Genomic DNA, 22151 nt, shown 5'->3' with positions numbered 1-22151 from the left:
TAATCAAATGCATCTGTATGAAATACACTGATATCTCAATGCTCTGTGTATTTTTTTTTGTAACAGACACTGTTATCCGTCCCTGTTTTATTTCAATGTTTAAAATGCTAGCAAACGATCCAAAAGTGAAACCCAGTGCTTGTGGGTTGTAATGTAACTGTTCTGGTGTGTGTGTGTGAGTCAGAGTAGCTTGCTGAAACATTTTTGTGAGACATTTAGATATCAATGGCATGGTTAAGGGTTTCTGAAGAGTTCGAGCATCTGGTCTGATGTTTGTTGACTCGGTTGGTGGTGTTTGTGGGGTTGTTGATGTTTCAGTGATGGAGAGAACGTTTCATAGCTAATTAGGACCAATGTATTGACTTGTTTAGGACATGCATGATTTATCTATGGCTGTGATGAATTTCTTTTGACATTTGTATGCTTTTTTTTAAGGCTGTTATAATCTGGTGTAGATGTAAAAAAAGTATAATAATAAAAAGCATTAGTTTCAGTGAAAATATTCAGCAACTGCAAAGTTCTCGGCTATTAAATATATATATATATATATATACACACTACCGGTCAAAAGTTTTAGAACACCCCAATTTTTCCAGTTTTTTTATTGAAAATTATTCAGTTTAATGTCTCATTGCACTCTGAAATGAAAGCATAGTACAAATAAGCAATTGGATAAAAAGAAATCAAGTTAAAAAAGAAATCATGGAATCAATTTATAGACCAAAATGTATTCTAAACTTTTGACTCATCAAAGTAGCCACCTTTGGCATATATAACAGCTGAACACACTCATGGCATTCTTTCTATAACAGAAATCAAATATTCTTCAGAAAGTTCTTCCCAAATCTGTTGCAGAAGTTCCCATAAATGTGTGGCACTTGTAGGTTGTTTTGCTTTCACTCTTCTGTCCAGTTCATCCCAAACCAGCTCGATGGGGTTTAAGTCTGGAGACTGTGCTGGCCACTCCATGTTTTCAAGCTTACCATCTTGTTCTTTTTTCCTGAGGTAGTTCTGGCATAGCTTGGACTTATGTTTTGGGTCATTATCTTGCTGTAGGATGAACCTCTGACCAACTAAGCGCATACCAGAGGGTATTGCATGGCGCTGCAGAATGCTGTGGTAGCCGTTTTGGTTCAGGGTGCCTCTCACTCTGTACAAGTCACCGACCCTGGATCCAGCAAAACAGCCCCAGAACATCACACTTCCTCCTCCATGTTTGACAGTTGATGCCACACACTGTGGAACCATGCTTTTGCCTACTCGAAGGTGTACAAAGATCCTGCGTGATGAACTGAAGATTTCAAATTTTGATTCATTAGTCCATAATAAGTCTTCCAGTCTTCAGTAGTCCAATGGCGGTGTTTCATGGCCCAGGCAAGCCTCTTTGTCTTATTCTGACGTCTTAGCAATGGCTTTCTTGCTGCAACTCGTCCTGTCAAACCTGCAGCTCAAAGTCTTCTCTTCACAGTTGAAACTGAGACTTGCTTACTACGACCACTATCAAGCTGTGCTTGAAGCTGTTGTCATGTGAGCTGCCTATCACACAAGCTGTTAACTCTCAGAAACTTGTCCTCCGATTCAGTTGTGGCTTTGGGTCTGCCAGACCACTTCCTGTCAGAGTTTGCCCCAGTTTCTGAGTGCCTTTTGATGGTGAAGGAAACTGTACTCACTGACACCTTGACTTTCTTTGCAATTTCTCTGTAGGAAAGACCTACATTTTTAAGTGTTATGATGGTCTGTCTCTCTTCCATTGTTAATTGCATTTTTCTCGCCATTTTTGTAGCAACACGCTACTTTCTGCAGTACAATACTGTTCAACTGATGCTCACGAGGGTATGGTACCACAGTGTGTTCCAACACTGCTTTTATGCAGACAGAGGGGGTTGTAAGTAATCCAGAAAAGTTGGAACACCTGTAGGAATTAGTAGCACCAGCTTTCAAGGCTTGATCAACCTCCATTGCTGCAGAACAGCTTTAAATTGTTAACCCCTTTTGTGTTCCCTGAAAAAGGCCTTTTTGTATAATTCTGAAATGTACATTATTTTTCAGTTTTGGGTAACCTTACCTTTTTTTAACCTCTGGCAGTTCATCACTTACCTTTGTACCATTTCAAGCTATTCACTGGGCTTGAACGACTTGAATTGCAATAAATAACTGGAAAAATTGGGGTGTTCTAAAACTTTTATATAATATATATATATATTATATGTGTTAAACATAGATTATTTTTTAAAATGAATGTGAATGATGCTTTACTGTGAATATTGATGTTTTTTTCTCTTTGACACACATGATGAATTACAGGTTAATCTGTTTATAACCAAAAATACATCACTGAGAATTATATTTACTTTTTAAAACACCCTGTGGTGTGAATGCCCAATAACTAAACTCTTTCAACTAAATCTTTTATGTTTTCTTTTCTAGATAGCTGCCTGGCTCTCCCGGATTTTGCTAATGCCATTCCCTCTTCGCTCCACCTAAAAAGGATGGAAACCCTGGAGTCGGAGCTGACGTGCCCGATCTGCCTGGAGCTGTTTGAGGACCCCCTGCTGTTACCCTGTGCCCACAGTCTGTGCTTTAATTGTGCTCGCCGCATTCTGGTCTCTCACTGCACCTCAGGTGAGCCAGCTGACGCCATCTGCGCCTTCCAGTGCCCTACGTGCCGCTATGCCATTTCACTGAACCCACAGCACGGCCTGGACGCACTCAAGCGCAACGTCACCCTCCAGAACATCATCGACCGTGTCCAAAGGGCTTCGACTTCTGCCACACTTCTTCTGTCCTCCAGCGGGCACAGTTCACCAGGCGACAGCCCCCTAGGTGCCATGACGACTGCCACTGCACCCTCGTCACCCACTGAGCTGGTGCAGTGCCAGTTTTGTGAGCAGGAACCACCGCAGTGTGCTGTGAAGACCTGCGTAACGTGTGAGGTGTCTTACTGTGAGGAATGCCTGCGTGCCACCCACCCCAACAAGAAACCTTTCACTGGACATCGCCTCATTGAACCTTTGCCTGATTCACATCTCAGAGGCCTGCAGTGCCTAGAACATGAGGAGGAGAAAGTGAACATGTACTGTGTCACGGATGAGCAGCTCATCTGCTCCCTTTGCAAGCTGGTGGGACGTCATCGTGACCACCAGGTGGCAGCGCTAAATGAGCGCTACGAGAAACTAAAGGTGTGTTGAACAGCTTGTTCTATTCAATTTTCTTACATTCAAATTGAAATTAGCACAGTGGTTGATCCCTCACAGCTTGATCCTGTGCATGGTTGACTGTCTGTTTCTGTGCACATTCTCCGTGTGTCTAGGGCTTGGCATGGGTTTCATCGGGGTTGTTCGGTGTCCTCTCACTTCTTGAGCACATGCCAGTAGGTGGATTGACCAAGATTAATTGTCCCTAGGTGTGAAAGTGTCTGTGTACAGTGTGTTCCCATCCAGGGCAAATTCCAGCCACACCCCCCAGTGTTCCCAGGAAAGGCTTTAACAAATAAACAAATCAATGTTTAATTATATTTTCCAAAATCACAAGGTGAAGATTATATTTTATCGCTCATTCCTGAAGTGGTGAGAAAAATGAAAAGCAGAAAGACTTTAAAAAGAACAGTGTCCACAGTTTAAGAACTAACCATGGATTGCTGAAAACTTTCTGTGATATTTTTTGAATTGATAATCATAACTCAAAACATTATAATAATAAATATATTACACTGGAGTCTTTTAATCGTTAGGCATCATTATTTATATGAGTCATATAGTAAGATTTAAATTACACAAATTATACAAGTGAACTAATTTGTAATATTAAAATGACTAACTTCCCAGACTCTTTGGAAACAAACCTAGCCAAGCTAACATGAGTGTTGGCAAGCTTCTTCAGGTCTTGCTGTTTTAACTGTTCCTAGATGGGATAAATCCTTCTAGTGTTATAACAACTGGCCTTTATATTAATGGAGCTATTTGATAAGGTAGTTAAGCTTAACTATAAAATAAAAATTAAGAGTCAAGGCAGTCCTGTGATAACAACATAATTACTTCTTATAATCCAAATAGGGAATTAAGTGTAATTTAGTTTATTAAATCATATGAGAAATATTCAAAGTATGTTCAGAGTATGGGAGAATTTATTTCTCTCAATTTCCAAAACTATATTTCTCTAATTAAGGTCCTCACCTGGTTCATTCACAAATTATGAGAGCATGTAGGACACTTGTTGGGGCTTGTGCTCAGGCCAACCATCTGGCCTCTTGTTTTTCAGAGATTATGGCTAAGTCTCTCTTATCTTCTCTGACCTCAAAACACTCATTATGAGTGAAACTGTGCTTCTGTGATGAAGTGGAAGACCGCCAAGAGCAGTGCTAGAAATCTTCCTGTGTTTGTGCTTTGACCGAGAAATAAAAAAAAAAAAAGTTGTCACCCTGAGATCTATAATGTGTGAGTTAGACCTGAAAGTCCTTTTTTTGCACCATGCTGCCAGAGGTGATGCTGAAAGCATTAGTGGAAGGTGAATACCTGTGCAGTCCCAAGGAATCTGATGTACCAGTCCAGCCAACAGGCAATGTAGAGCAGATGGAAAGTAGGTGAACCATATTAAGAATGGGAAAAAGCACAGGGTGACCAATACAAGGCTGCGGCACAGACCTCACAAAGACAGAAGCACTGCCCAAGCATGACAAGACACGTATAAATGGATGTACGTTTTATTCAAAGAGAAGCACCACAGACACACATACAAAACAGTGCCCTGGCCTCCAGCAAAGGCCAAGTGGTTTTTTGAAACATTCTGTTGTCCTGATATGAGAGGGCAAAAAGAAGCACTTGGCCCATAAATGAAAAATAAAGGAAACCAGAAAACCAGACATGGGTACTTACAACTGCCATGCATGTTCTGAGAACACTGGCAGAAGAAATTTCTCTTCTGTTAGGAAGTTGAGGTTGAAGCACATAGCCATGGTATCCACCCTGGAGCAGAGAGGGTTATACTGTAGGCTCAACAGTGACAGCTTGACAGGATTGGAGCCTGAACCCCTGACCTTCTAATGAGGAGGCCAGAGCATTAACCATTGAGCTACCACTGCCATTGAAAATAGCCGTGGAATGTTACAAATCATTTTTTGCACCTTAAAGTATTTTGAAAACAGGACCTCGAGGGTGAATTTGTCTCATAGTCTGGTGACCACTGCAAAAACCATTAACTGTTGTGGATTACTCACACCCAAGTCTATCAGGTAGTAGTTGTGAAACATGGAAATGGAAACAATTCAGTTGTGGTTCAGTGATTAAGGTTTTAGGCTACAGATCAGAAAGCTTTTGACCCTTATCTGCTTAGCCACATTGGTCATGCCTCATTTGCGAAATGACTAAAAAATTGCTCTTCTGCTCTTCTCTTTATGAGAAACATTCCCATAAAAACACTCCTAAACCATGTGGAAAACTCCTTCCCAGAAGAGTTGAAGCTGTTATAGCTGCAAAGGGATGGCAAACTACCTATTACAATCACGTAGATGTAAAGGCAGAACCCAGTACCTAGCAGGAATCCATGTATCATGTGAGTCCTTCAGCTGCTGCCAGAGGGAGACGAGAGCCGAGCTTTCTAGTGGCAAGGCTGATGGAGAAACCCTGAGGGTCATGTTCTGAGAACACGAAATTAAAGCAACAAAATAGACTGAAAAGCATTCATCCAGGCCCTCTTGGCCCAGCGATTGAAACAGATGTCTATGTTATGGTGACATACCTCTAGCAGAGTGGATCAGGCGAAATCAAACATGACACCCGCCTGACAATACTAATGGTTGCCCTACTTTGGATGGCAGGAACAGTCAAAGCATGGAACACAAGATCAGTATGGTCTGATATTAATGGGACTAATGATCCACCAAGGCAGGTGTCTGTGTGAGCCAGTGCGTCAGGGTTACTGCCTTATTGTATAATGGTGACAGCAGCTCATCTGTGAGTCCCATATGGCAGTAATGTTTTTCTCTTCACATCACCCAAACTGTTATGTGCTGGCCAGCATGTCAGGCTTTCCTCACTCATGGAAAATGTTCTTTGCCATGGTTTCCATGATGATGCCCATGATGATATTCTTTCCTTTACTGATGTGATGTGTGTTTATTTCAACACTGAATAAACCAGTTTAAATTTCAACAGCTAATATTTGTGAGCAGATTAATAGGCTACATAAAAACAACAGATACATTAGACTTTACATGGTGATTTAACTTAACTGCTCATCTGTGAAGTCTGTTCCAGGTTGTTAATGCACTAATCTGAGAGAAAGTCTGATAATAAAAACACAAGAGATGGTTAAGGTTCAGAATAAGCAAATAAATAAATAAGTTCCCCTTGCTTCAGATCAACACACTGCTTCTCATTTGCATCAATTCTGCTGTACTTTCTTGCAACAGACAAAACCTCCTACTTACCTTGCCCTAATGTCATTATAATTCCTGAGTGTGTAAATCATCAAGACTTGTTGCGAATGAATGACTTCCTGCCACTTTGTCACATTATGTCACTGCCTGTGGGAACACGGGAAGGAGAACAACAAAAAACAACAAAGCATATTGGCTTAAATTATTCATCTCTGCCAAACACAGGTGTGCTCATTTTTTGTTATTTTCAGTATAAACATATTTGGTGGCCAAACATTTAGTGCATCCATAATAATTATTTCCTATTCCATTATCACATGCAGTATAATGGAAAAATCTGAGTCATTGGCTTTAAGAGAATTTCAAATTAAATTTCAGGCTTTGTGTATTCATGAATTTGAACAAAATTAGCAAAACAAAAAAATACAGCTCATGTTCACCCGCTAAAAATGTAATCAAATACCTTATACATGCAGACTAGGCAGTCTTGATTAATTTCATAGTAGAGAGCTTGCCAATGTGCTGCAAAAGATGTACTATGATTTTTAAAAATAATAATAATTATTATTATAATTACATGGTCATATATACACTATATTGCCAAAAGTTTTGGGACACCCCTCCAAGTCATTGAATTCAGGTGTTGTTTTTCAGTGGCCCCTTAGTTCCAGTGAAAGGAACTCTTAATGCTTCAGCTTCATACCAAGACATTTTGGACAATTTCATGCTCCCAACTTTGTGGGAACAGTTTGGGGATGTCCCCTTCCTGTTCCAACATGACTGCACACCAGTGCACAAAGCAAGGTCCATAAAGACATGGATGAGGGAGTTTGGTGTGGAGGAACTTCACAGAGTCCTGACCTCAACCTGATAGAACACCTTTGGGAAAAATTAGAGCAGAGACTGCTAGCCAGGTCTTCTTGTCCAACATCAGTGTCTGACCACACAAATAAGAAACATTCCCATAAAAACATTCCTAAACCTTGTGGAAAACTCCTTCCCAGAAGAATTGAAGCTGTTATAGCTGCAAAGGGAGGGCAAACTACCTATTACAATCACGTAGATGTAAAGGCAGACATCCCTAAACTTTTGGCAACATAGTCTTCTTATCCAGTCTTACCAACCAGTTTGGCTGGAATAAAAACCTACAGCCACAGTAAGACTTTGTGGATAAGGTTGTGATCCCTGTGAGTTGAAGCAGTTACAAAGGGTGGGCCAACTCCATATTACATTCATGTGCTATATTACATTCTTTTGCCAATATATATTTATAAATATATATAAACACAAACACTCCCTACATACTCCTTGTTGTGTTGAGATTTTATTACAATGACGCTTGGAAGGGAGGAAACCAAAAGGAAGCAGCCGAAAATAGAACAGTCTCTTCTTGATGATCTCATGGTTTAGGTCACAGATTAATCCTGTCACTGTGATTGCACTGAAATTTTTCATTTGTCATTTTCTTTTATTTTATATGTGCTGTCATGTTTTTTTTTTGTTTTTTTTTTAGTCATCACACACACACACACACATGGACACATAATATTTTGTATTAGATTGAGGTGTGCGGAGAAAAGCTTAGAGGAAATACTGGAAATTTAGGAGTGCTCTCTTTTCCTCACCATCTGGCCCAGCTCCATAAAAAGTCGAGGATAAAGGCTTCCTTCCTAAAATACAGACACATGAACACACACAATGTCCATAATTTCGGCCAGTTTCCGATCGTACCACGAACCTACGCTTGTGAAATCGTCAGTCTGAGCAGGTTTTTCCAGGCTTGGATGAGGTGACAATTTGTTAGTAGTTGGAGGTTTTTGTATGTTTTGTTCTGCAGCTGTATGGCTTTGTAATCTGGATTTTGATAGATTTGTTGTTGTTTTTTTGTTGTTGTTGTTTGTGTGTGTGTGTGTGTGTGTTTTAATCCAATCCTATTTCTCTATTATTACACATGATTGTGGCCACCCCTTCCTCTGAGATGTATGTTGCTCGCATGGGTGCTGATGATCTCACGAAGCCGCTTGTCCCAAACATAATCAACATGTTTGTCTCAGACAAAGGTAGCTGGCTAGTATTAGGACTGCACATACAGAATGTAGAGCACCACACAGCATTCATTTTCACAAGAGATTATAGTGGATGGGCACAGTCAGGAATGAGAGATCCAACCCACTGCCCATTTGAAACAAAAAAAAAAAATGGACCACAAACAATGTTAAAAGGGATAAAAACAGACATTGAATGATGGGCCGAGCGAAACATGCAATTTGAGCAAATGGCAGCTCTTATGTCCGTTACCCACCAAACAGAAACCTGACAATAAGATAAAATGAATTCAGTTCGATGTTGAGCTCAATTAGGTGTTTGAAAAACCTGCTTTATTTCAGATAGAAGATTGCTGGGAGGATTTAAGCTTACAGAACCAATTAAAAGAATTGTTCTAAAAAATGTAATGAATGATTATATCATTTCGTCTTGAATTACGGATCATTTTAAAGGCAGGGGCTGTAAGAACTGCTTGATTCTATTCAGGCTGTACTGTGCATTTGTCTTTCATTATTTGTGTGTCTTAGGTTTTCATTGTTAATTAGTATGAGTAGTAATAATAATAGTATTAGTGATATTAGTGCTCATCGGTCACTTTTATGCTTGTGGTCTAGCGTGAGAGTTTAATGTTAATTGTCCATTGTTCTCTAGTTTTATTGCTTAGTTTCCTACTTCTTTGTTTCCTATTTTCCGACTCCTTTGTGTTTTAGCTCATTCCTGGTTTGGACCTCTGTCTATCTGCTTTAATTAATATTAAGGATTTCTCTTGGTTTACTCTGTCTGGCTGGTTTGATCCACGGGATTACGACCATGGTCCTTGAATAAATATAATGGTGCTTGAATAAATATAATGAAAAGACTGCTCCTGGGTCCCTTTTGTTACACAGTATGCTTTTGCAATTATAATTCCCTGCGATGAAGCATTTCTCCTACTGACAGACGTATAGCGCTATTCGGCATTAAAGGAATAGCTGTACGATTTGCAATAAACAGTAACAAGATGGCAAATAATAAAAAACAAAAATAAATGCTTGTTCCTGGGCAAAGATATCTTACGTAAGAGGCACTGCACTTGATAGGTGGACACAATGTCAGAAGTGGGCTCTTTTATCTGAATTTAACAGTTGAGTGGGCCAAGTTATTTTTTTATTTACTCAGTCTCCTTCCCTCTTGCGGTCATTTCAGTCGCTTCTTAAGACTGTAGACAAGCATTCATGATGAGGAGATCTTGGGCAGAAAGAGAGTATCTGGAGGTCAGTGAGATTCAGGTTTCAGGGATTACCTTTGGCCAGTAAACATACATCTACAAGGAAATGTACAGTGCTATTTTTTCTTGTTTTACAGCAAACATTGGACTCCAACCTCAGCAATTTGATCAAGAGGAGCAGTGAGTTGGAATCACTAATGGGGAAGCTGATTCAGACATGTCAGCATGTTGAGGTGAGTCTCATCTTTTGGCCTTTATTATTTTATTTTATTTTATTTTATTTTATTTTATTTTATTTTATTTTATTTTATTTTATTTTATTTTATTTTATTTTTGTTCTGTTCTATAAATGAATGTAGTGAGGCTTTCCAGTGTTACATTTCACAGGTGCATTAAATACTTAATGAGGGAAGGGGAAACCCATAATGTAATTTTGACATAAATAAATAAATAATGCTGTAGTTTGTGTGTGGTGAACATGCCAAAGGATTTATGTCCTGTTAGGTGCTGGTATATTAGCAGTCATATAACACTCCTTTGTATGAAACAACACAATGTTTATATAAAGAATTAAGAGGCCTGAAATTATATGCATTATGTGGTGACAGAAAGGGAAAAAAAGGGTGGAGAGTTATTAGTTTTTCTTCCCTTTTCTCTCCTTCAAGAAGACAGGTTAATCTGTAAGTTACCCTGGATGCTAAATGCCATTAATGTGAATTGTGAAACAGATTTGTCACAGAAACATCCCTAGCTGTGAGTATGTTTTTACTAAAATGTTTTTTAGCAAACAAATTCATAATTGAAGCAAACTGATGATGCCTTTTTTGGCATCTATGTGATCTATGTGATCCTCAATCACATAGAATGCTTAACATGTTTTCTATAAATAACTATGATAAGCACACAATAGTCTCATATGCATTATTACAACAAGAACGTTTACATATTAACAGTTTGGCACAACAAGCAAGCAGTTCTAACAATAAATAGGTATTATAACTCTTTACAGATTTACAGATTAAAACTGTATAACGTTTTTCAGTTTCCCTACCACATTATTTCTAAACATGAGAAATAGTATCTGATTGATTTCAAAAAGTATTAAAAAACGCTATGATTTTCCTGTGAACAGTTAATATATCACAGTGAATGCTTTGCTGTAAGTATGAAAGTGGTTCTTGGGCATGTTGATCAAATATGTTGAATATTAGTTTGATGGACATCTCTCAGTATCAATAATAACAGTAATTTTCAATGCAAATGAAATGGCATCAAGTCAAATCCCCATCTAAACTAAATTAACAGCATGATTAACCATGCTTGTTTAAAAGTGGGCCTCAAATCCCAGAGCCTGGGGTAAATACTGGCAGATTTGGCCCTGCTAGAGGAGGTGGGCATTCTCTCTTTCACCAGCCAATCACAGAGATGCCAGCCAATCACAGGCTTATGTGAGATGATGTATATGGAAAAAAGTAGATAGTGGTTTCCTCTGAGTGTGTTACAATGTTTTAAACTCTATAACTGGTTAAATGAGGAATAGGTAAGGTTAAAGCTTTTCAAAATGGCAGCTTATTTCTTAACTGGTAGAGCTAAACTGCTACTTACCTCCTACTTTATCACTGGCCTGGGATTATAAATGCAGATTTGGCCAACATACCAGGAAGTGCTTAAACTTTTATGTGAAGAAATATCACATAGACAGGAGATGTGCATTTCGATGCGGCCTTTAAATATTTTACGATAAAAAAGCAACCTCCCGCTTTCTGTGGCTTTCTGCCTGCCTTTCAAAGTGGCCTTTTGTCAAGCCGCATCTCCTCAGGGTTAAACAAATCTCTTCTGGCTCTGTCGAGCACCATTTCATCACATTAACCACACTAAGGCTTAGTGATGACCTACATCTCTCTGTCTGACTCTGTCTCATTGTACTGAGTGTTTTCTTATATGTGTTTGCATCGTAAAAACAGGAAACTCAATCTTGCTATAAAATCAATGGGGAAAGCAAAAAAGGAACAAGGGACAAACGAGAGACTACAATGTCAGATCGTCTTATAACGCAGCCCTGTTTTTAAATCAGACTATTGCAGTATTTCAGTATTTGTTTAACAAACCATTTCTACTCCCCACTGGAGTCGTTTAAAGGTTTTGGTTCTCATTAGTAACCAACTCCAGAAAGTTTATGTGAAAGACACAGGGGGAAAATGAACACGACTCAGCAAAAAAATGCACTCGAAGGTGAAACTGTTGATGGTAACATTCAAAGGTCAAGGAGCTTAATTAGTGTGCTGAAAGAACTAAACCATGACTGAATGGGTTCTTTTACACACCAATAAAAACAGACCTGGTGAGAATCTATTACACCTCAAAGGTCTCACAAACCTTTAACAATCACCGCTTTCATATATCGCCACATCATTTTTACACTCCATGAAGAAAAGCACATAAAAAAAGGTGTTCCCAGACGGATACTTATTCATATTTCGTTGTTTCTAAAATTAGATAAACTTGAAATGCTAAGAAATATAACAAATGCACACGTTTGTATAAGAAATCACCGTCTATGAGAATGTAAGCTACCTGACAAAAAACTTCTAAATTTTTATATAATGTGTGACATTCTGAATGCTTTTAGAATTTGCAGTATTTTCACGCATAATATTATGGTAATGTAATTGCAAAAAGTAAAGGAAACTAAAAAAGTAAAGATAATTAAACAAAAATAATCATTCTGAGATGTGTTTGCTACAGTATGATGTAAGTGTGTGTGTGTGTGCCCAAAATACATTACTGGGTGTGTGTTTGTTATCAGGTGAACGCATCACGACAGGAAGGAAAGCTGATGGAAGAATGTGACATCTTGATCAGCATAATTCAGGAGAGGAGACAGATTATTGGAGCCAAAATCAAAGAGGGGAAGGCAAGTTACTCCGCAAGTTCACATCATGACCTTAATCTATTGGTTAATTATTAAATAACACATCCTACATGAAGTTGCCTACATATGGTACTATACAATACTGTTAACTGACTTCATTGCCAGATTTATGAATTATGGACATAATAACTATACATTTATATACACATGACTATGTTATATTCTAATTAATACTGGACTAAAGTAAGCCTTTCTGTCTGTAGACGGTTCGACTGCGTAAACTGGCACAACAAATCGGCAACTGCAAGCAGTGCATAGAGCGATCATCTGCTCTCATAACTCAAGCGGACCAGACGCTGAAAGAAACCGACCATGCTCGCTTCCTCCAGACGGCCAAGAGCATCTCCGAGCGGTGAGCAAAGAAACCTCAAAGATGACAATATATCAACAAAAGTGCCACCCAAATCTAGAAATCCTTAGATAAATATTCATTGATCAGAGTTTTTCAATTATTTCAGAGTCTCCATGGCGACAGCGTCTTCTCAGGTCCTGATACCTGAGATTAATTTGACGGACACGTTTGACACCTTCGCGCTGGATTTTACCAGAGAGAAGAAGATGCTAGAAATTCTTGATTACCTCACAGGTAATTGCACGTATATAGTTAAACGATGAGGATGCTGTTATTTCTCTTCTATTCGGTTCCTCGTACAGACAAAGAACTCAAGAAATCTGTAGGCACTGCATGCTTTAAAATCAGCAGGAGAAGTAATGACAGCAAAGTGAGCTTGATAAGGAAGCACTGCTTTTAAGTCAAATGAGCCTTCATAAAACACACCCCATACACCTTAAGGGTAATCAAAAGAGAACAAGTGGAGAGCAAGTAGTGAGACTCAATTAAGGATCATCATTCTTCAGACACTCAAAGTTAATAAATGTCCAAATGATTAAATGACACTTTTATGTGTAACGACAAAGTGCTCCAGGTTTGTAGATTATTTTGGGTACAACCCAAGTTAATGGAGCTATAATTAATTTAATTCCATTCCGAATAAAATCACATTTTTGTTTCATACCTAAAAAGACCATTTCAGCTTAATCCAGATATCATCATTGCGGCATAAATTCATAGAAAAATAGTAATATTTTATCTTACTTCTTTCCTTGTAACATTATTGTTTTTCTTTTTTTTCTTTCATTATTATTATTATTATTATTATTATTATTATTATTATTATTATTATTATTATTATTATTATTCCAGCACCCAGTCCTCCAGGAATCCGAGAGGAGCTGTGCACGGCCTCCTATGACACTATAACAGTGCACTGGACATCTGATGATGAATTCTCTGTCGTTTCTTATGAGCTTCAGTATACAATCTTCACTGGACAGTCCAATATTGTCAGTAAGTAAGACATGAAATTCTTCAAATATATTATAAGCACTATAACTAAAGTGCATGGCATCATAACCCACGTTTTTCCATACAAAATAGGCATTTGATCCATATCCAGTATGAATAAGTGTGCCGTGAACGTCGAGTCTGCATGAACTGAATCTCAAAAACAGGATCTTACACTCGGAATCACTGGAGCAGCATCTGCATTATCACTGTTCATTACACCCTTAAGACAGACTATAATCTGGAGAGAGGAATGGATACTATTAGAAAGCTTTATTACAGCTTTCTCTAGAAATTTCAAACTAAATATTTAATAATATAACCGTCTGTGTCATAAAAATAGAACAAGAATAGAGTTACAGCAAAAAATAGAATAACTGGTAGAGGTAGTGAAGGGAAAAATACAGTATGACTATTATGAATAAAGTGCAGGTCTGTGCAATTTTACTGCAATGTATGTAATATGAGCTGTGCAAAAAACAGTTGAGGAATTATATTACACTACTGGGAAACTAGGTTATATTATATATTTATTTCTTTTGCTTTAATGGAACATTTTCATGGTTTCACAATGATTAATCCAGTACATCTTTTTTTAATAATACTCGTTGACTAGAAATTAATTTAATTAATTTAATTTTCAACCACTCACATTTATTATGTACATATTTTAAATATGTAAAACATGTAATGTTAAAAAATTTTAAAATTCTTTTTACCAGATGCCAAAAAATGGAATTTGGGCCTGTTTCGGTTGTGCCCATTGAATAGTTGAGCTTTATCATGTCACAGTTGTGGTTAATGTCTCATATGAAAGTAGATACTCAGGGATTTAAGAATTTGTAGTCTTTCCTAAGAATTAGCCTACGAACCTTCTAGGGGCAATATATCGACAGAAAAAAATCCCCCCAAAAAAACCCAAAACAACAAAATTTAAACAAAAATGTTTGTATCTTTAAAGTAAATGGTGATAACAAACCTACTTCATGCCCCAAGTGCTTCTTCAAAAGCATCTACAATTTAAAGTTGTTATCTTCAACCACTAAAATTTTATATCAGATCTGCGACAATCAAATATTTATTTGTTTATCCTGAATGAAAATGTCAAAAAGTCTATTTTTATTGTTTCAGCATAATGGAACCCCAGTATACTGTAAAATGGTGTTTTCTTATATGATATCTGATATAAAATTTTAGTGGTAGGACTTTGTGCTTCATCATCATTTTTTATTTCAGTCTATAATCGGTATTATTTTTTTTTTTTGCCACATGAGTTTGACACTTGGCCTAGATGATCAGAAATAAGTCTATTTAATGTGTGACAGGTTATATAACATTGAACATATCTCACCTCCCTATCCAGGTCTCTGTAACTCTGCTGACAGCTGGATGATTGTTCCCAATATCAAGCAGAACCATTACACCGTACACGGCCTGCAGAGCGGCACCAAGTACATCTTCATTGTCAAGGCCATTAATCAGGCAGGAAGTCGCAGCAGTGAGCCTGGAACACTCAAAACCAACAGTAAGTAATCAAATACTGGTGCCTTACATATTTTTAAGAAGAAATGGAGTATGTATATACACCATCAGTTTATTAAGCTTTATTAAGAAACCAATATTAAGAAAACTGGATATCCTGTCTAAAAATCCCCAATAATTGTTGTCTTCTGAAACATAAAAAAATCAGGAAACGATAGAAAAGATAACTCTTGACATTCTTATTGATTCCCTTAATTATAGGTATGTGTGCACAGATGGAGTGCGAATAAAAGATAAGACAAAATATCACTTAGTACTGCAGTTCAGCAATCACTGTTATTCATATCAGGGGTCAAAAACACAACCAGACACATGGAAATATAAACTATTTTCACGAAATAGGAAACTGAACAAAGAGTCATGAACTGGATGAGATGGCATTAACAAACAATCAAAGACACACAGAGGGTTTAAATGCAAATGCAAATGCAAACTAACGAGGGGGAAAATAAGGAACACATGAATAAACTCAGAGATGTAACAGGACACAGGAGGAAGGGGAACAAAAACAGAGCACACGGTGAGAGATTAGAAAGAACTTCATTTGTGAAGTTTGTGAAAAGATCTAAATAGTCAGGATGGCTTGCATTAAATCAGAATTTGCACCATTGCAATTAAACCTAGCATTGTCATTGCTAGTAGAAGGGAAGTTGAATCCTAGCTATATGCTGTTAGTGTTCTCAACACTCTTTCTGGATATTGTGGTCAGGTGAAAGAATTATGTAAATATTGTTTGGCAACAGAGGGTAATTTTTCCATGCCTACATATGAACTATACTGTTAAATCTGCAGCCCGTGACCATGAGCATTAGAGGGCTTATAATCTCCTCCACTACGATTTCATTGAAGGAACTCTGAAAGAAAAAAATGCTATTAAGTTACAAGGAGAGAGAAGAATTTGGATCTATTTGGACAGAAAATTTATCACTAAAGATTTCAATTGAATACTGATGCATCGCTTTCACTGGCCCTACATACCAGGGCCTTGGGGAAGAGCATGAACCAGAGCAGACGAATAGATAAATGAGAGTGGAATGAGATCAATGGGAATGAATTAAAACACATACATTTCAAGATATTTTTTTGGTAACTATTGGCCCTAGTATGCCCAAAACTGGGCTGGGAATCCTTGCCAGTGTATTATATCATTTTGTACTTGGACAATGGCTGATCCACATGATTATGTTCAGTATACCTGTGACTGTATTTCACACGTGTTATCAATGTCTCAGTGAAATGAAAGAGAAAAATCTAGGAGCCATTTTTACTGAACACCTGATATGAACAAATCTTGCTTCTTTATACCAGTCTGTGTCATGACATGTGCACAGATGGAGTCCAAATAAAACTCAGCATTTATCAATCATATCACATAGTACTGCAATTCAGTAATCACTGTTATTCATATCAGGGGTCAAAAACACAGCCAAATACATTGGAATATAATCTATTTTCATGAAATAGGAAACTGAACAAAGAGTCATGAAATGTGTTATGGATGTCTCAGTAAAATGGAAGATAAAAATCTAGGAGCCACTTTTACTCTATGTAAACACCTGATCCTGATCAAATCCACAATCTTGCTTCTTTATATCATTCTGTGTCATTATTGGTGGTGCTGAGGCATTTAAAATCCACCTTGAAAACTGTTAAAAGCAAACACTTGCAGACGAGAATAAAAACTTGATATACTGATGTATTTTTATCTTTGAAAGACAGGGTGTCTAGCCCTGCTTAGCACATTTATAGCAGCTGACCCTGCTGCAGTCCCTTGTGATGTTTGCACTTTTTTCTCCAAATGTGTGTGACTGCCTCAAGCTTTTCAAAAAACAGCACTTGCTTGTCTTTATCATCCTTAAAATCATTTAAATTCTTCATATATTTTGGCATAAAGGAATTTGATATAGTTTACATATGACCATGCTCTGTTGGTGTAAACAGACAAAATTGTTAAATTTAAAATGACTAAAATTGCAGGATTGAACATAGGTGTATAGAAAATACTCCCATCCACTGAACCCACCCTTATATATGCCCCCTGTAATATAAATATGTTATTAATCATTTTAGATCATTTGATAATTTGAATAAACTTTGACTGGTGTCATACCAGGAATGTGGTATCTTATCTGCCACATCTCTTAATATATAATGTGATGTTGATTCCCCAGGTCAGCCGTTTAAGCTTGACCCAAAATCTGCACACAGAAAGCTCAAAGTGTCTCACGACAACCTGACGGTGGAGCGCGACGAGATATCCTCCAAGAAGAGCCACGGCCAGGAGCGCTTCAGCAGCCAGAGCAGCTATGGTGTCATAGGAAACGTGTACATCGACAGTGGACGTCATTACTGGGAGGCTCTAATTGGAGGGAGCACTTGGTGAGTCAATTTTATTATTACTTAGTGATACAGCTATATAAATAACACCTAATTTAATTTTTTTTTAAAATGAATGTTTATGAAACTACACACGCAAAGCCCAAGAGCAGCTTTATAACCAGGTCGTAGCATGATTTGTTCAGAAGTAACGTAAGAAGGATTTAATGTTTTTAATGCTGGAATTGTAACAAGAAATCATTAGACGTTTTTTCATGAAATTAGTTGTTGAAGCAGTGACAGTATTTCTGACATTTGTGATTGAAACTTTGCAGACCTGCATTTTCACTGTTCAGTAGTGAATAAAAGTTGCTTTGTAAACTGAAGTGGTAATTATTTTGGATGCTTGTCACACATAATACACAAGGCCAATGTGCTAAACGTGTACAATTAAAGTGATTTTCATTTGAGTAATGTCTTGTGAGCCAGGCCTGTTAAGTACAATTGCAGCGCACTTGTGTGAATGTTAATACGACATGAACATCACGTAACTATGACTAATTTATTTATAGGACGAACATTGGAATAGATAAACGAATAATACAATATGAACCTTATTTTTCATGTCCCTGAGAGAAATTCAGCTATGTTTCGAGTTTCGAATTTAGATTGCAATCTACGAAGTAAATACAAATGAACCTTTCAGAGCAAAAGGTTTATAGGAAAAGACAAAAGTTGAAGACAGGAAAAAGACTAATGATGAGGTTTTTACGCTCTATAGCTGTTTAGTTTCAATAAGCCGGTGTTCATTTTAGTCAGCTAACTAGTTTAAATTCAGTAATTAAATGCTCACCATGGATGTAAAGAGTGGTTGTTTGAGTATACTGAGCTCGTAAAAGTCTGATTGTTTTCTTCTGCTCTCTCTCATCAATGCAGTGTTTTTACTCTCACAGCTGCCAGTTATTTTGTTTATCAGTGTATCTGTGTAATTGTAGAGATTGTTTTGGGTGAAAATCAGCCCATCTGGCATCAACAACCACCAGTGAACATTACCAGAAGCTAATACCTGTATCTGCATGACTGTATGCACTGCACTGCTGCCACATGATTGGCTGATTTAATAATTGCATGAATGATCAGGTGTAGAAGTGTTCCTAATAAAGTTCCTGCATGTCCTTTATGTAATACAAGGACCTTTTACTACTGCGATGTTAATATGTATATAATAAATAATCTACATACTATGTAAAAGTTGGCACTATGAAGCATATCAGGATTAAGACAATAAAATTGACCTGACTGGACTCACAACTGGACTTTTCTGTCTCAGGTATGCGGTGGGCATCGCCTATAAGTCAGCACCCAAGCATGAGTGGATTGGGAAGAACCCTTTTTCATGGGTGTTGTGTCGTTGCAACAATTCCTGGGTGGTTCGCCACAACAGCAAGGAGATGGCCATTGACCCTTCACCACACCTGAGGCGAGTCGGCGTGCTCCTGGACTACGATGTCGGCTCTCTGGCTTTCTACGACGCCGTGAGCTCTCAGCACCTCCACACCTTCCATATCACCTTCACCCAACCTGTTTGCCCTGTATTTAATGTCTGGAACAAATGTCTTACAGTCCTAACAGGTCTGCCAATCCCAGACCATCTGGAGGGTGTAGAGGCTTTCGACTGAGGCTCATGGGCCTTGGACTTTGGGCTGCTTAGGTTTGCTTTCAGCTCAGGCCAGGACCTTGTAGCCCGACACTATATTTTCAATTCCTTCATTTTTTTTTAAAGCATGCACAGAAAGTTTCGACGGAAATTCCACCTTTATATGGAAAAATAAAGGACTGATAACCCCCTGAATTCAAAGTGACAAAATATTTTTTAGAGTTGGTCTTAGTGTATAATAAGCGGTGAAATTTTTAGAAATCAATACCACAATTATTTGATATCAGGTATTTTGGAGGAATTTTGCACATGTCTATATGTTATGTCTATATTTATGAAAAGGGGGAGGATCACATTATAGTCTTATAATTTGGTGAAATTGTGTGATTAGGTCTCTTAGTGCAATCTTACTTCATATGCAGATATAAAATGGACCATTTTTACTTTACACAACGGACATTTCAGCAATGCAGCAAGACTGATTACATTTATACATGAAAAAAAACTTTTTCCGTCTCAGATCAAATGAATGCTCGCTTGTCTTTTGTCAAGCTGTGACTGCTGTGGTATACTATTTTTTTTTTTTTTTACATATGCATCTGTTATATGTTTCTGAACACTCTAGCAGTAACTCAATACACAAATGTATTTTAGATACACAAGCTATGTTCACAAAAAAAGTTAGACAATTTCTATTGTGCATTGCATTGTGGAAGGTTGCCTGTCATTTGTTTTTGTCAGTCTTTTTTAATGCATCATTAGCAACAGTGGCACTAAGTTCATTTACTGACCTAACATAGCTCATTAAATCAATATTAAATCCAAACTGTATCTTCCTGCTCAGATTCCGCAGTGGTGTAGATTATTACATGGATGAAATCACTTGCCTGTTCTCGTAAATTATTAATGTACCTATTAGTTTTGTGTAAAATTGTGAAAGAGCAGAAAATTCCCAGTCTATTTTGAGGTTTAAACCTGTATGTACATATTATAATATGGCAGTTTATAACTTTAACTCTCTGTCATGTATATATATTGTCTGTGTCTAGTTGCAGAAGGGTGAAAGGTTTGCAAAGAGTTGCTTTCGCAGCATTTTTTTACAGCATGTTTTAGCCACTTGTTGGTATCATGTTTTCAGTTTCAATTCACAAAAGCAAACCAAGGATTTGTTAAAGAGGATTAATCTAACTACTGATTCATAGTCAAGCTGCCATTATCCACAGAAAATCCTTTTAGGCTCGAAAAAGGGAAGCACTTTCAGAAAAATGCAATATCATCATGGAATTGAAAACGCTATGTGCTAGATAATCGCACCATGAGACATGACCGGATATGGCCAAAAATATGTGTATATACTTACTCATATACTCACATTCCATCTGAAAATAACAGTCAGTACTGTAATTCATCATGCAAACCACCTACTAAATGCATGCTGTGTGAAGCACAATCAGCAGTTTAAATGCTGGTGGAAATGGTCAACTATAGCTGTCAACTATAGCTGTCTAAAAACTCATAAATTAAAGTCTTATAGAATAAAGATTTACACTAAAACAGTGTGTGCAACATTAAAATGGCGAATATGTCAATTTATAATAAATTGATTTAAATGGAATGATGACTGTATATAGAATAATATCTCTGTATAAAACCTTGGAATTAAACTGTTTTCCATTTTATTTATAGTTCAGCTTCTATAACAGTTAGATGGACTGTAAAAGTCATGATTAATGTGTGAATTAGTTTAATGTTTGAGGCAAAGACCTCGAGTTCGAGTCACAACAATGTCACAGTGACTGGGAATCCTAGAGAGCATAACTGGCCTTGCTTTCTTGGTGGGAGGGACAGCATTACTCAAAACACTAGAAAAATTCTCTCTCTCTCTCTCTCTCTCTCTCTCTCTTTCTTTCTCTCTCTCTATGATCACTGTGCGGTGCATCCCTATATACAGAGATGCCTATCTATCTATCTATCTATCTATCTATCTATCTATCTATCTATCTATCTATCTATCTATCTATCTATCTATCTATCTATCTATACCTGTATATTATGTATATGTGGTATTGCATCCTACCACATAATAGCAGTCTTTGTGCTCTTAGATAGATAGATAGATAGATAGATAGATAGATAGATAGATAGATAGATAGATAGATAGATAGATAGATAGATAGATAGATAGATAGATAGATAGATAGATTGTCCTCATATTTCCATGTGTTGTGGCATAATTACATGAAAAAAAAAAAACAGGAGTAAAAAAGTGTATTGCATCTGGTCTTATGCTTAGTGCATTAAAACCAGACATAGAAAGAAGACAGGCTCCCATTCATTTGTCCAAAATGATGCAATTGCTATGAAAATATATAAGTTGACACTGCAGTCACATTTCAAAATGTAAGTTTAAACATTTAGAAATAGAATGGACAGACAGACAGACAGACAGACGGATGGTGTAATTGAATGACAGGCAGACTGGATGAGACGGACAACGTGAAATCAGTATGCTTCCATCACCTAGTAGAGGAGGTATGAAGGTAAAAGTCTTCTAAAAAGAAGGTAAGTCTTCTATGAATTATATGTTTTTAATGTGTTTGAAATTAAAATCTCATTATAGAATATGGTACATGTGGTAATACTTCATTATAAACCAAATCAGTTATAGTTAATTGTAATATATATATATATATATATATATATATATATATATATATATATATATATATAGTA

General features: G+C 37.3%; 1 protein-coding gene across 4 annotated transcripts in view; it reads left to right on the top strand.

Moving 5' to 3' along the window:
- Positions 1 to 20930, top strand: part of mid1 (midline 1) — a 51159-nt gene extending 30229 nt beyond the window's left edge. For all 4 annotated transcript variants that reach the window (XM_058380496.1, XM_058380497.1, XM_058380495.1 and 1 more), the window contains 9 exons: positions 2428 to 3179; positions 9764 to 9859; positions 12433 to 12540; positions 12762 to 12910; positions 13017 to 13144; positions 13763 to 13906; positions 15267 to 15428; positions 17617 to 17824; positions 19092 to 20930. In XM_058380496.1, coding sequence (XP_058236479.1) covers positions 2490 to 3179; positions 9764 to 9859; positions 12433 to 12540; positions 12762 to 12910; positions 13017 to 13144; positions 13763 to 13906; positions 15267 to 15428; positions 17617 to 17824; positions 19092 to 19440 — 2034 coding nt within the window. In that variant the 5' untranslated portion in view covers positions 2428 to 2489 and the 3' untranslated portion in view covers positions 19441 to 20930. The remainder of the gene's footprint in view (positions 1 to 2427; positions 3180 to 9763; positions 9860 to 12432; positions 12541 to 12761; positions 12911 to 13016; positions 13145 to 13762; positions 13907 to 15266; positions 15429 to 17616; positions 17825 to 19091) is intronic.
- The last annotated feature ends 1221 nt before the right edge of the window (positions 20931 to 22151 follow it).

The sequence above is a fragment of the Hemibagrus wyckioides genome, linkage group LG26, assembly GCF_019097595.1.
Source record: "Hemibagrus wyckioides isolate EC202008001 linkage group LG26, SWU_Hwy_1.0, whole genome shotgun sequence".
Lineage (NCBI taxonomy): Eukaryota > Metazoa > Chordata > Actinopteri > Siluriformes > Bagridae > Hemibagrus > Hemibagrus wyckioides.
Note: the sequence above shows the minus strand (reverse complement) of the source record. Positions and strands in the feature narration are given on the sequence as shown.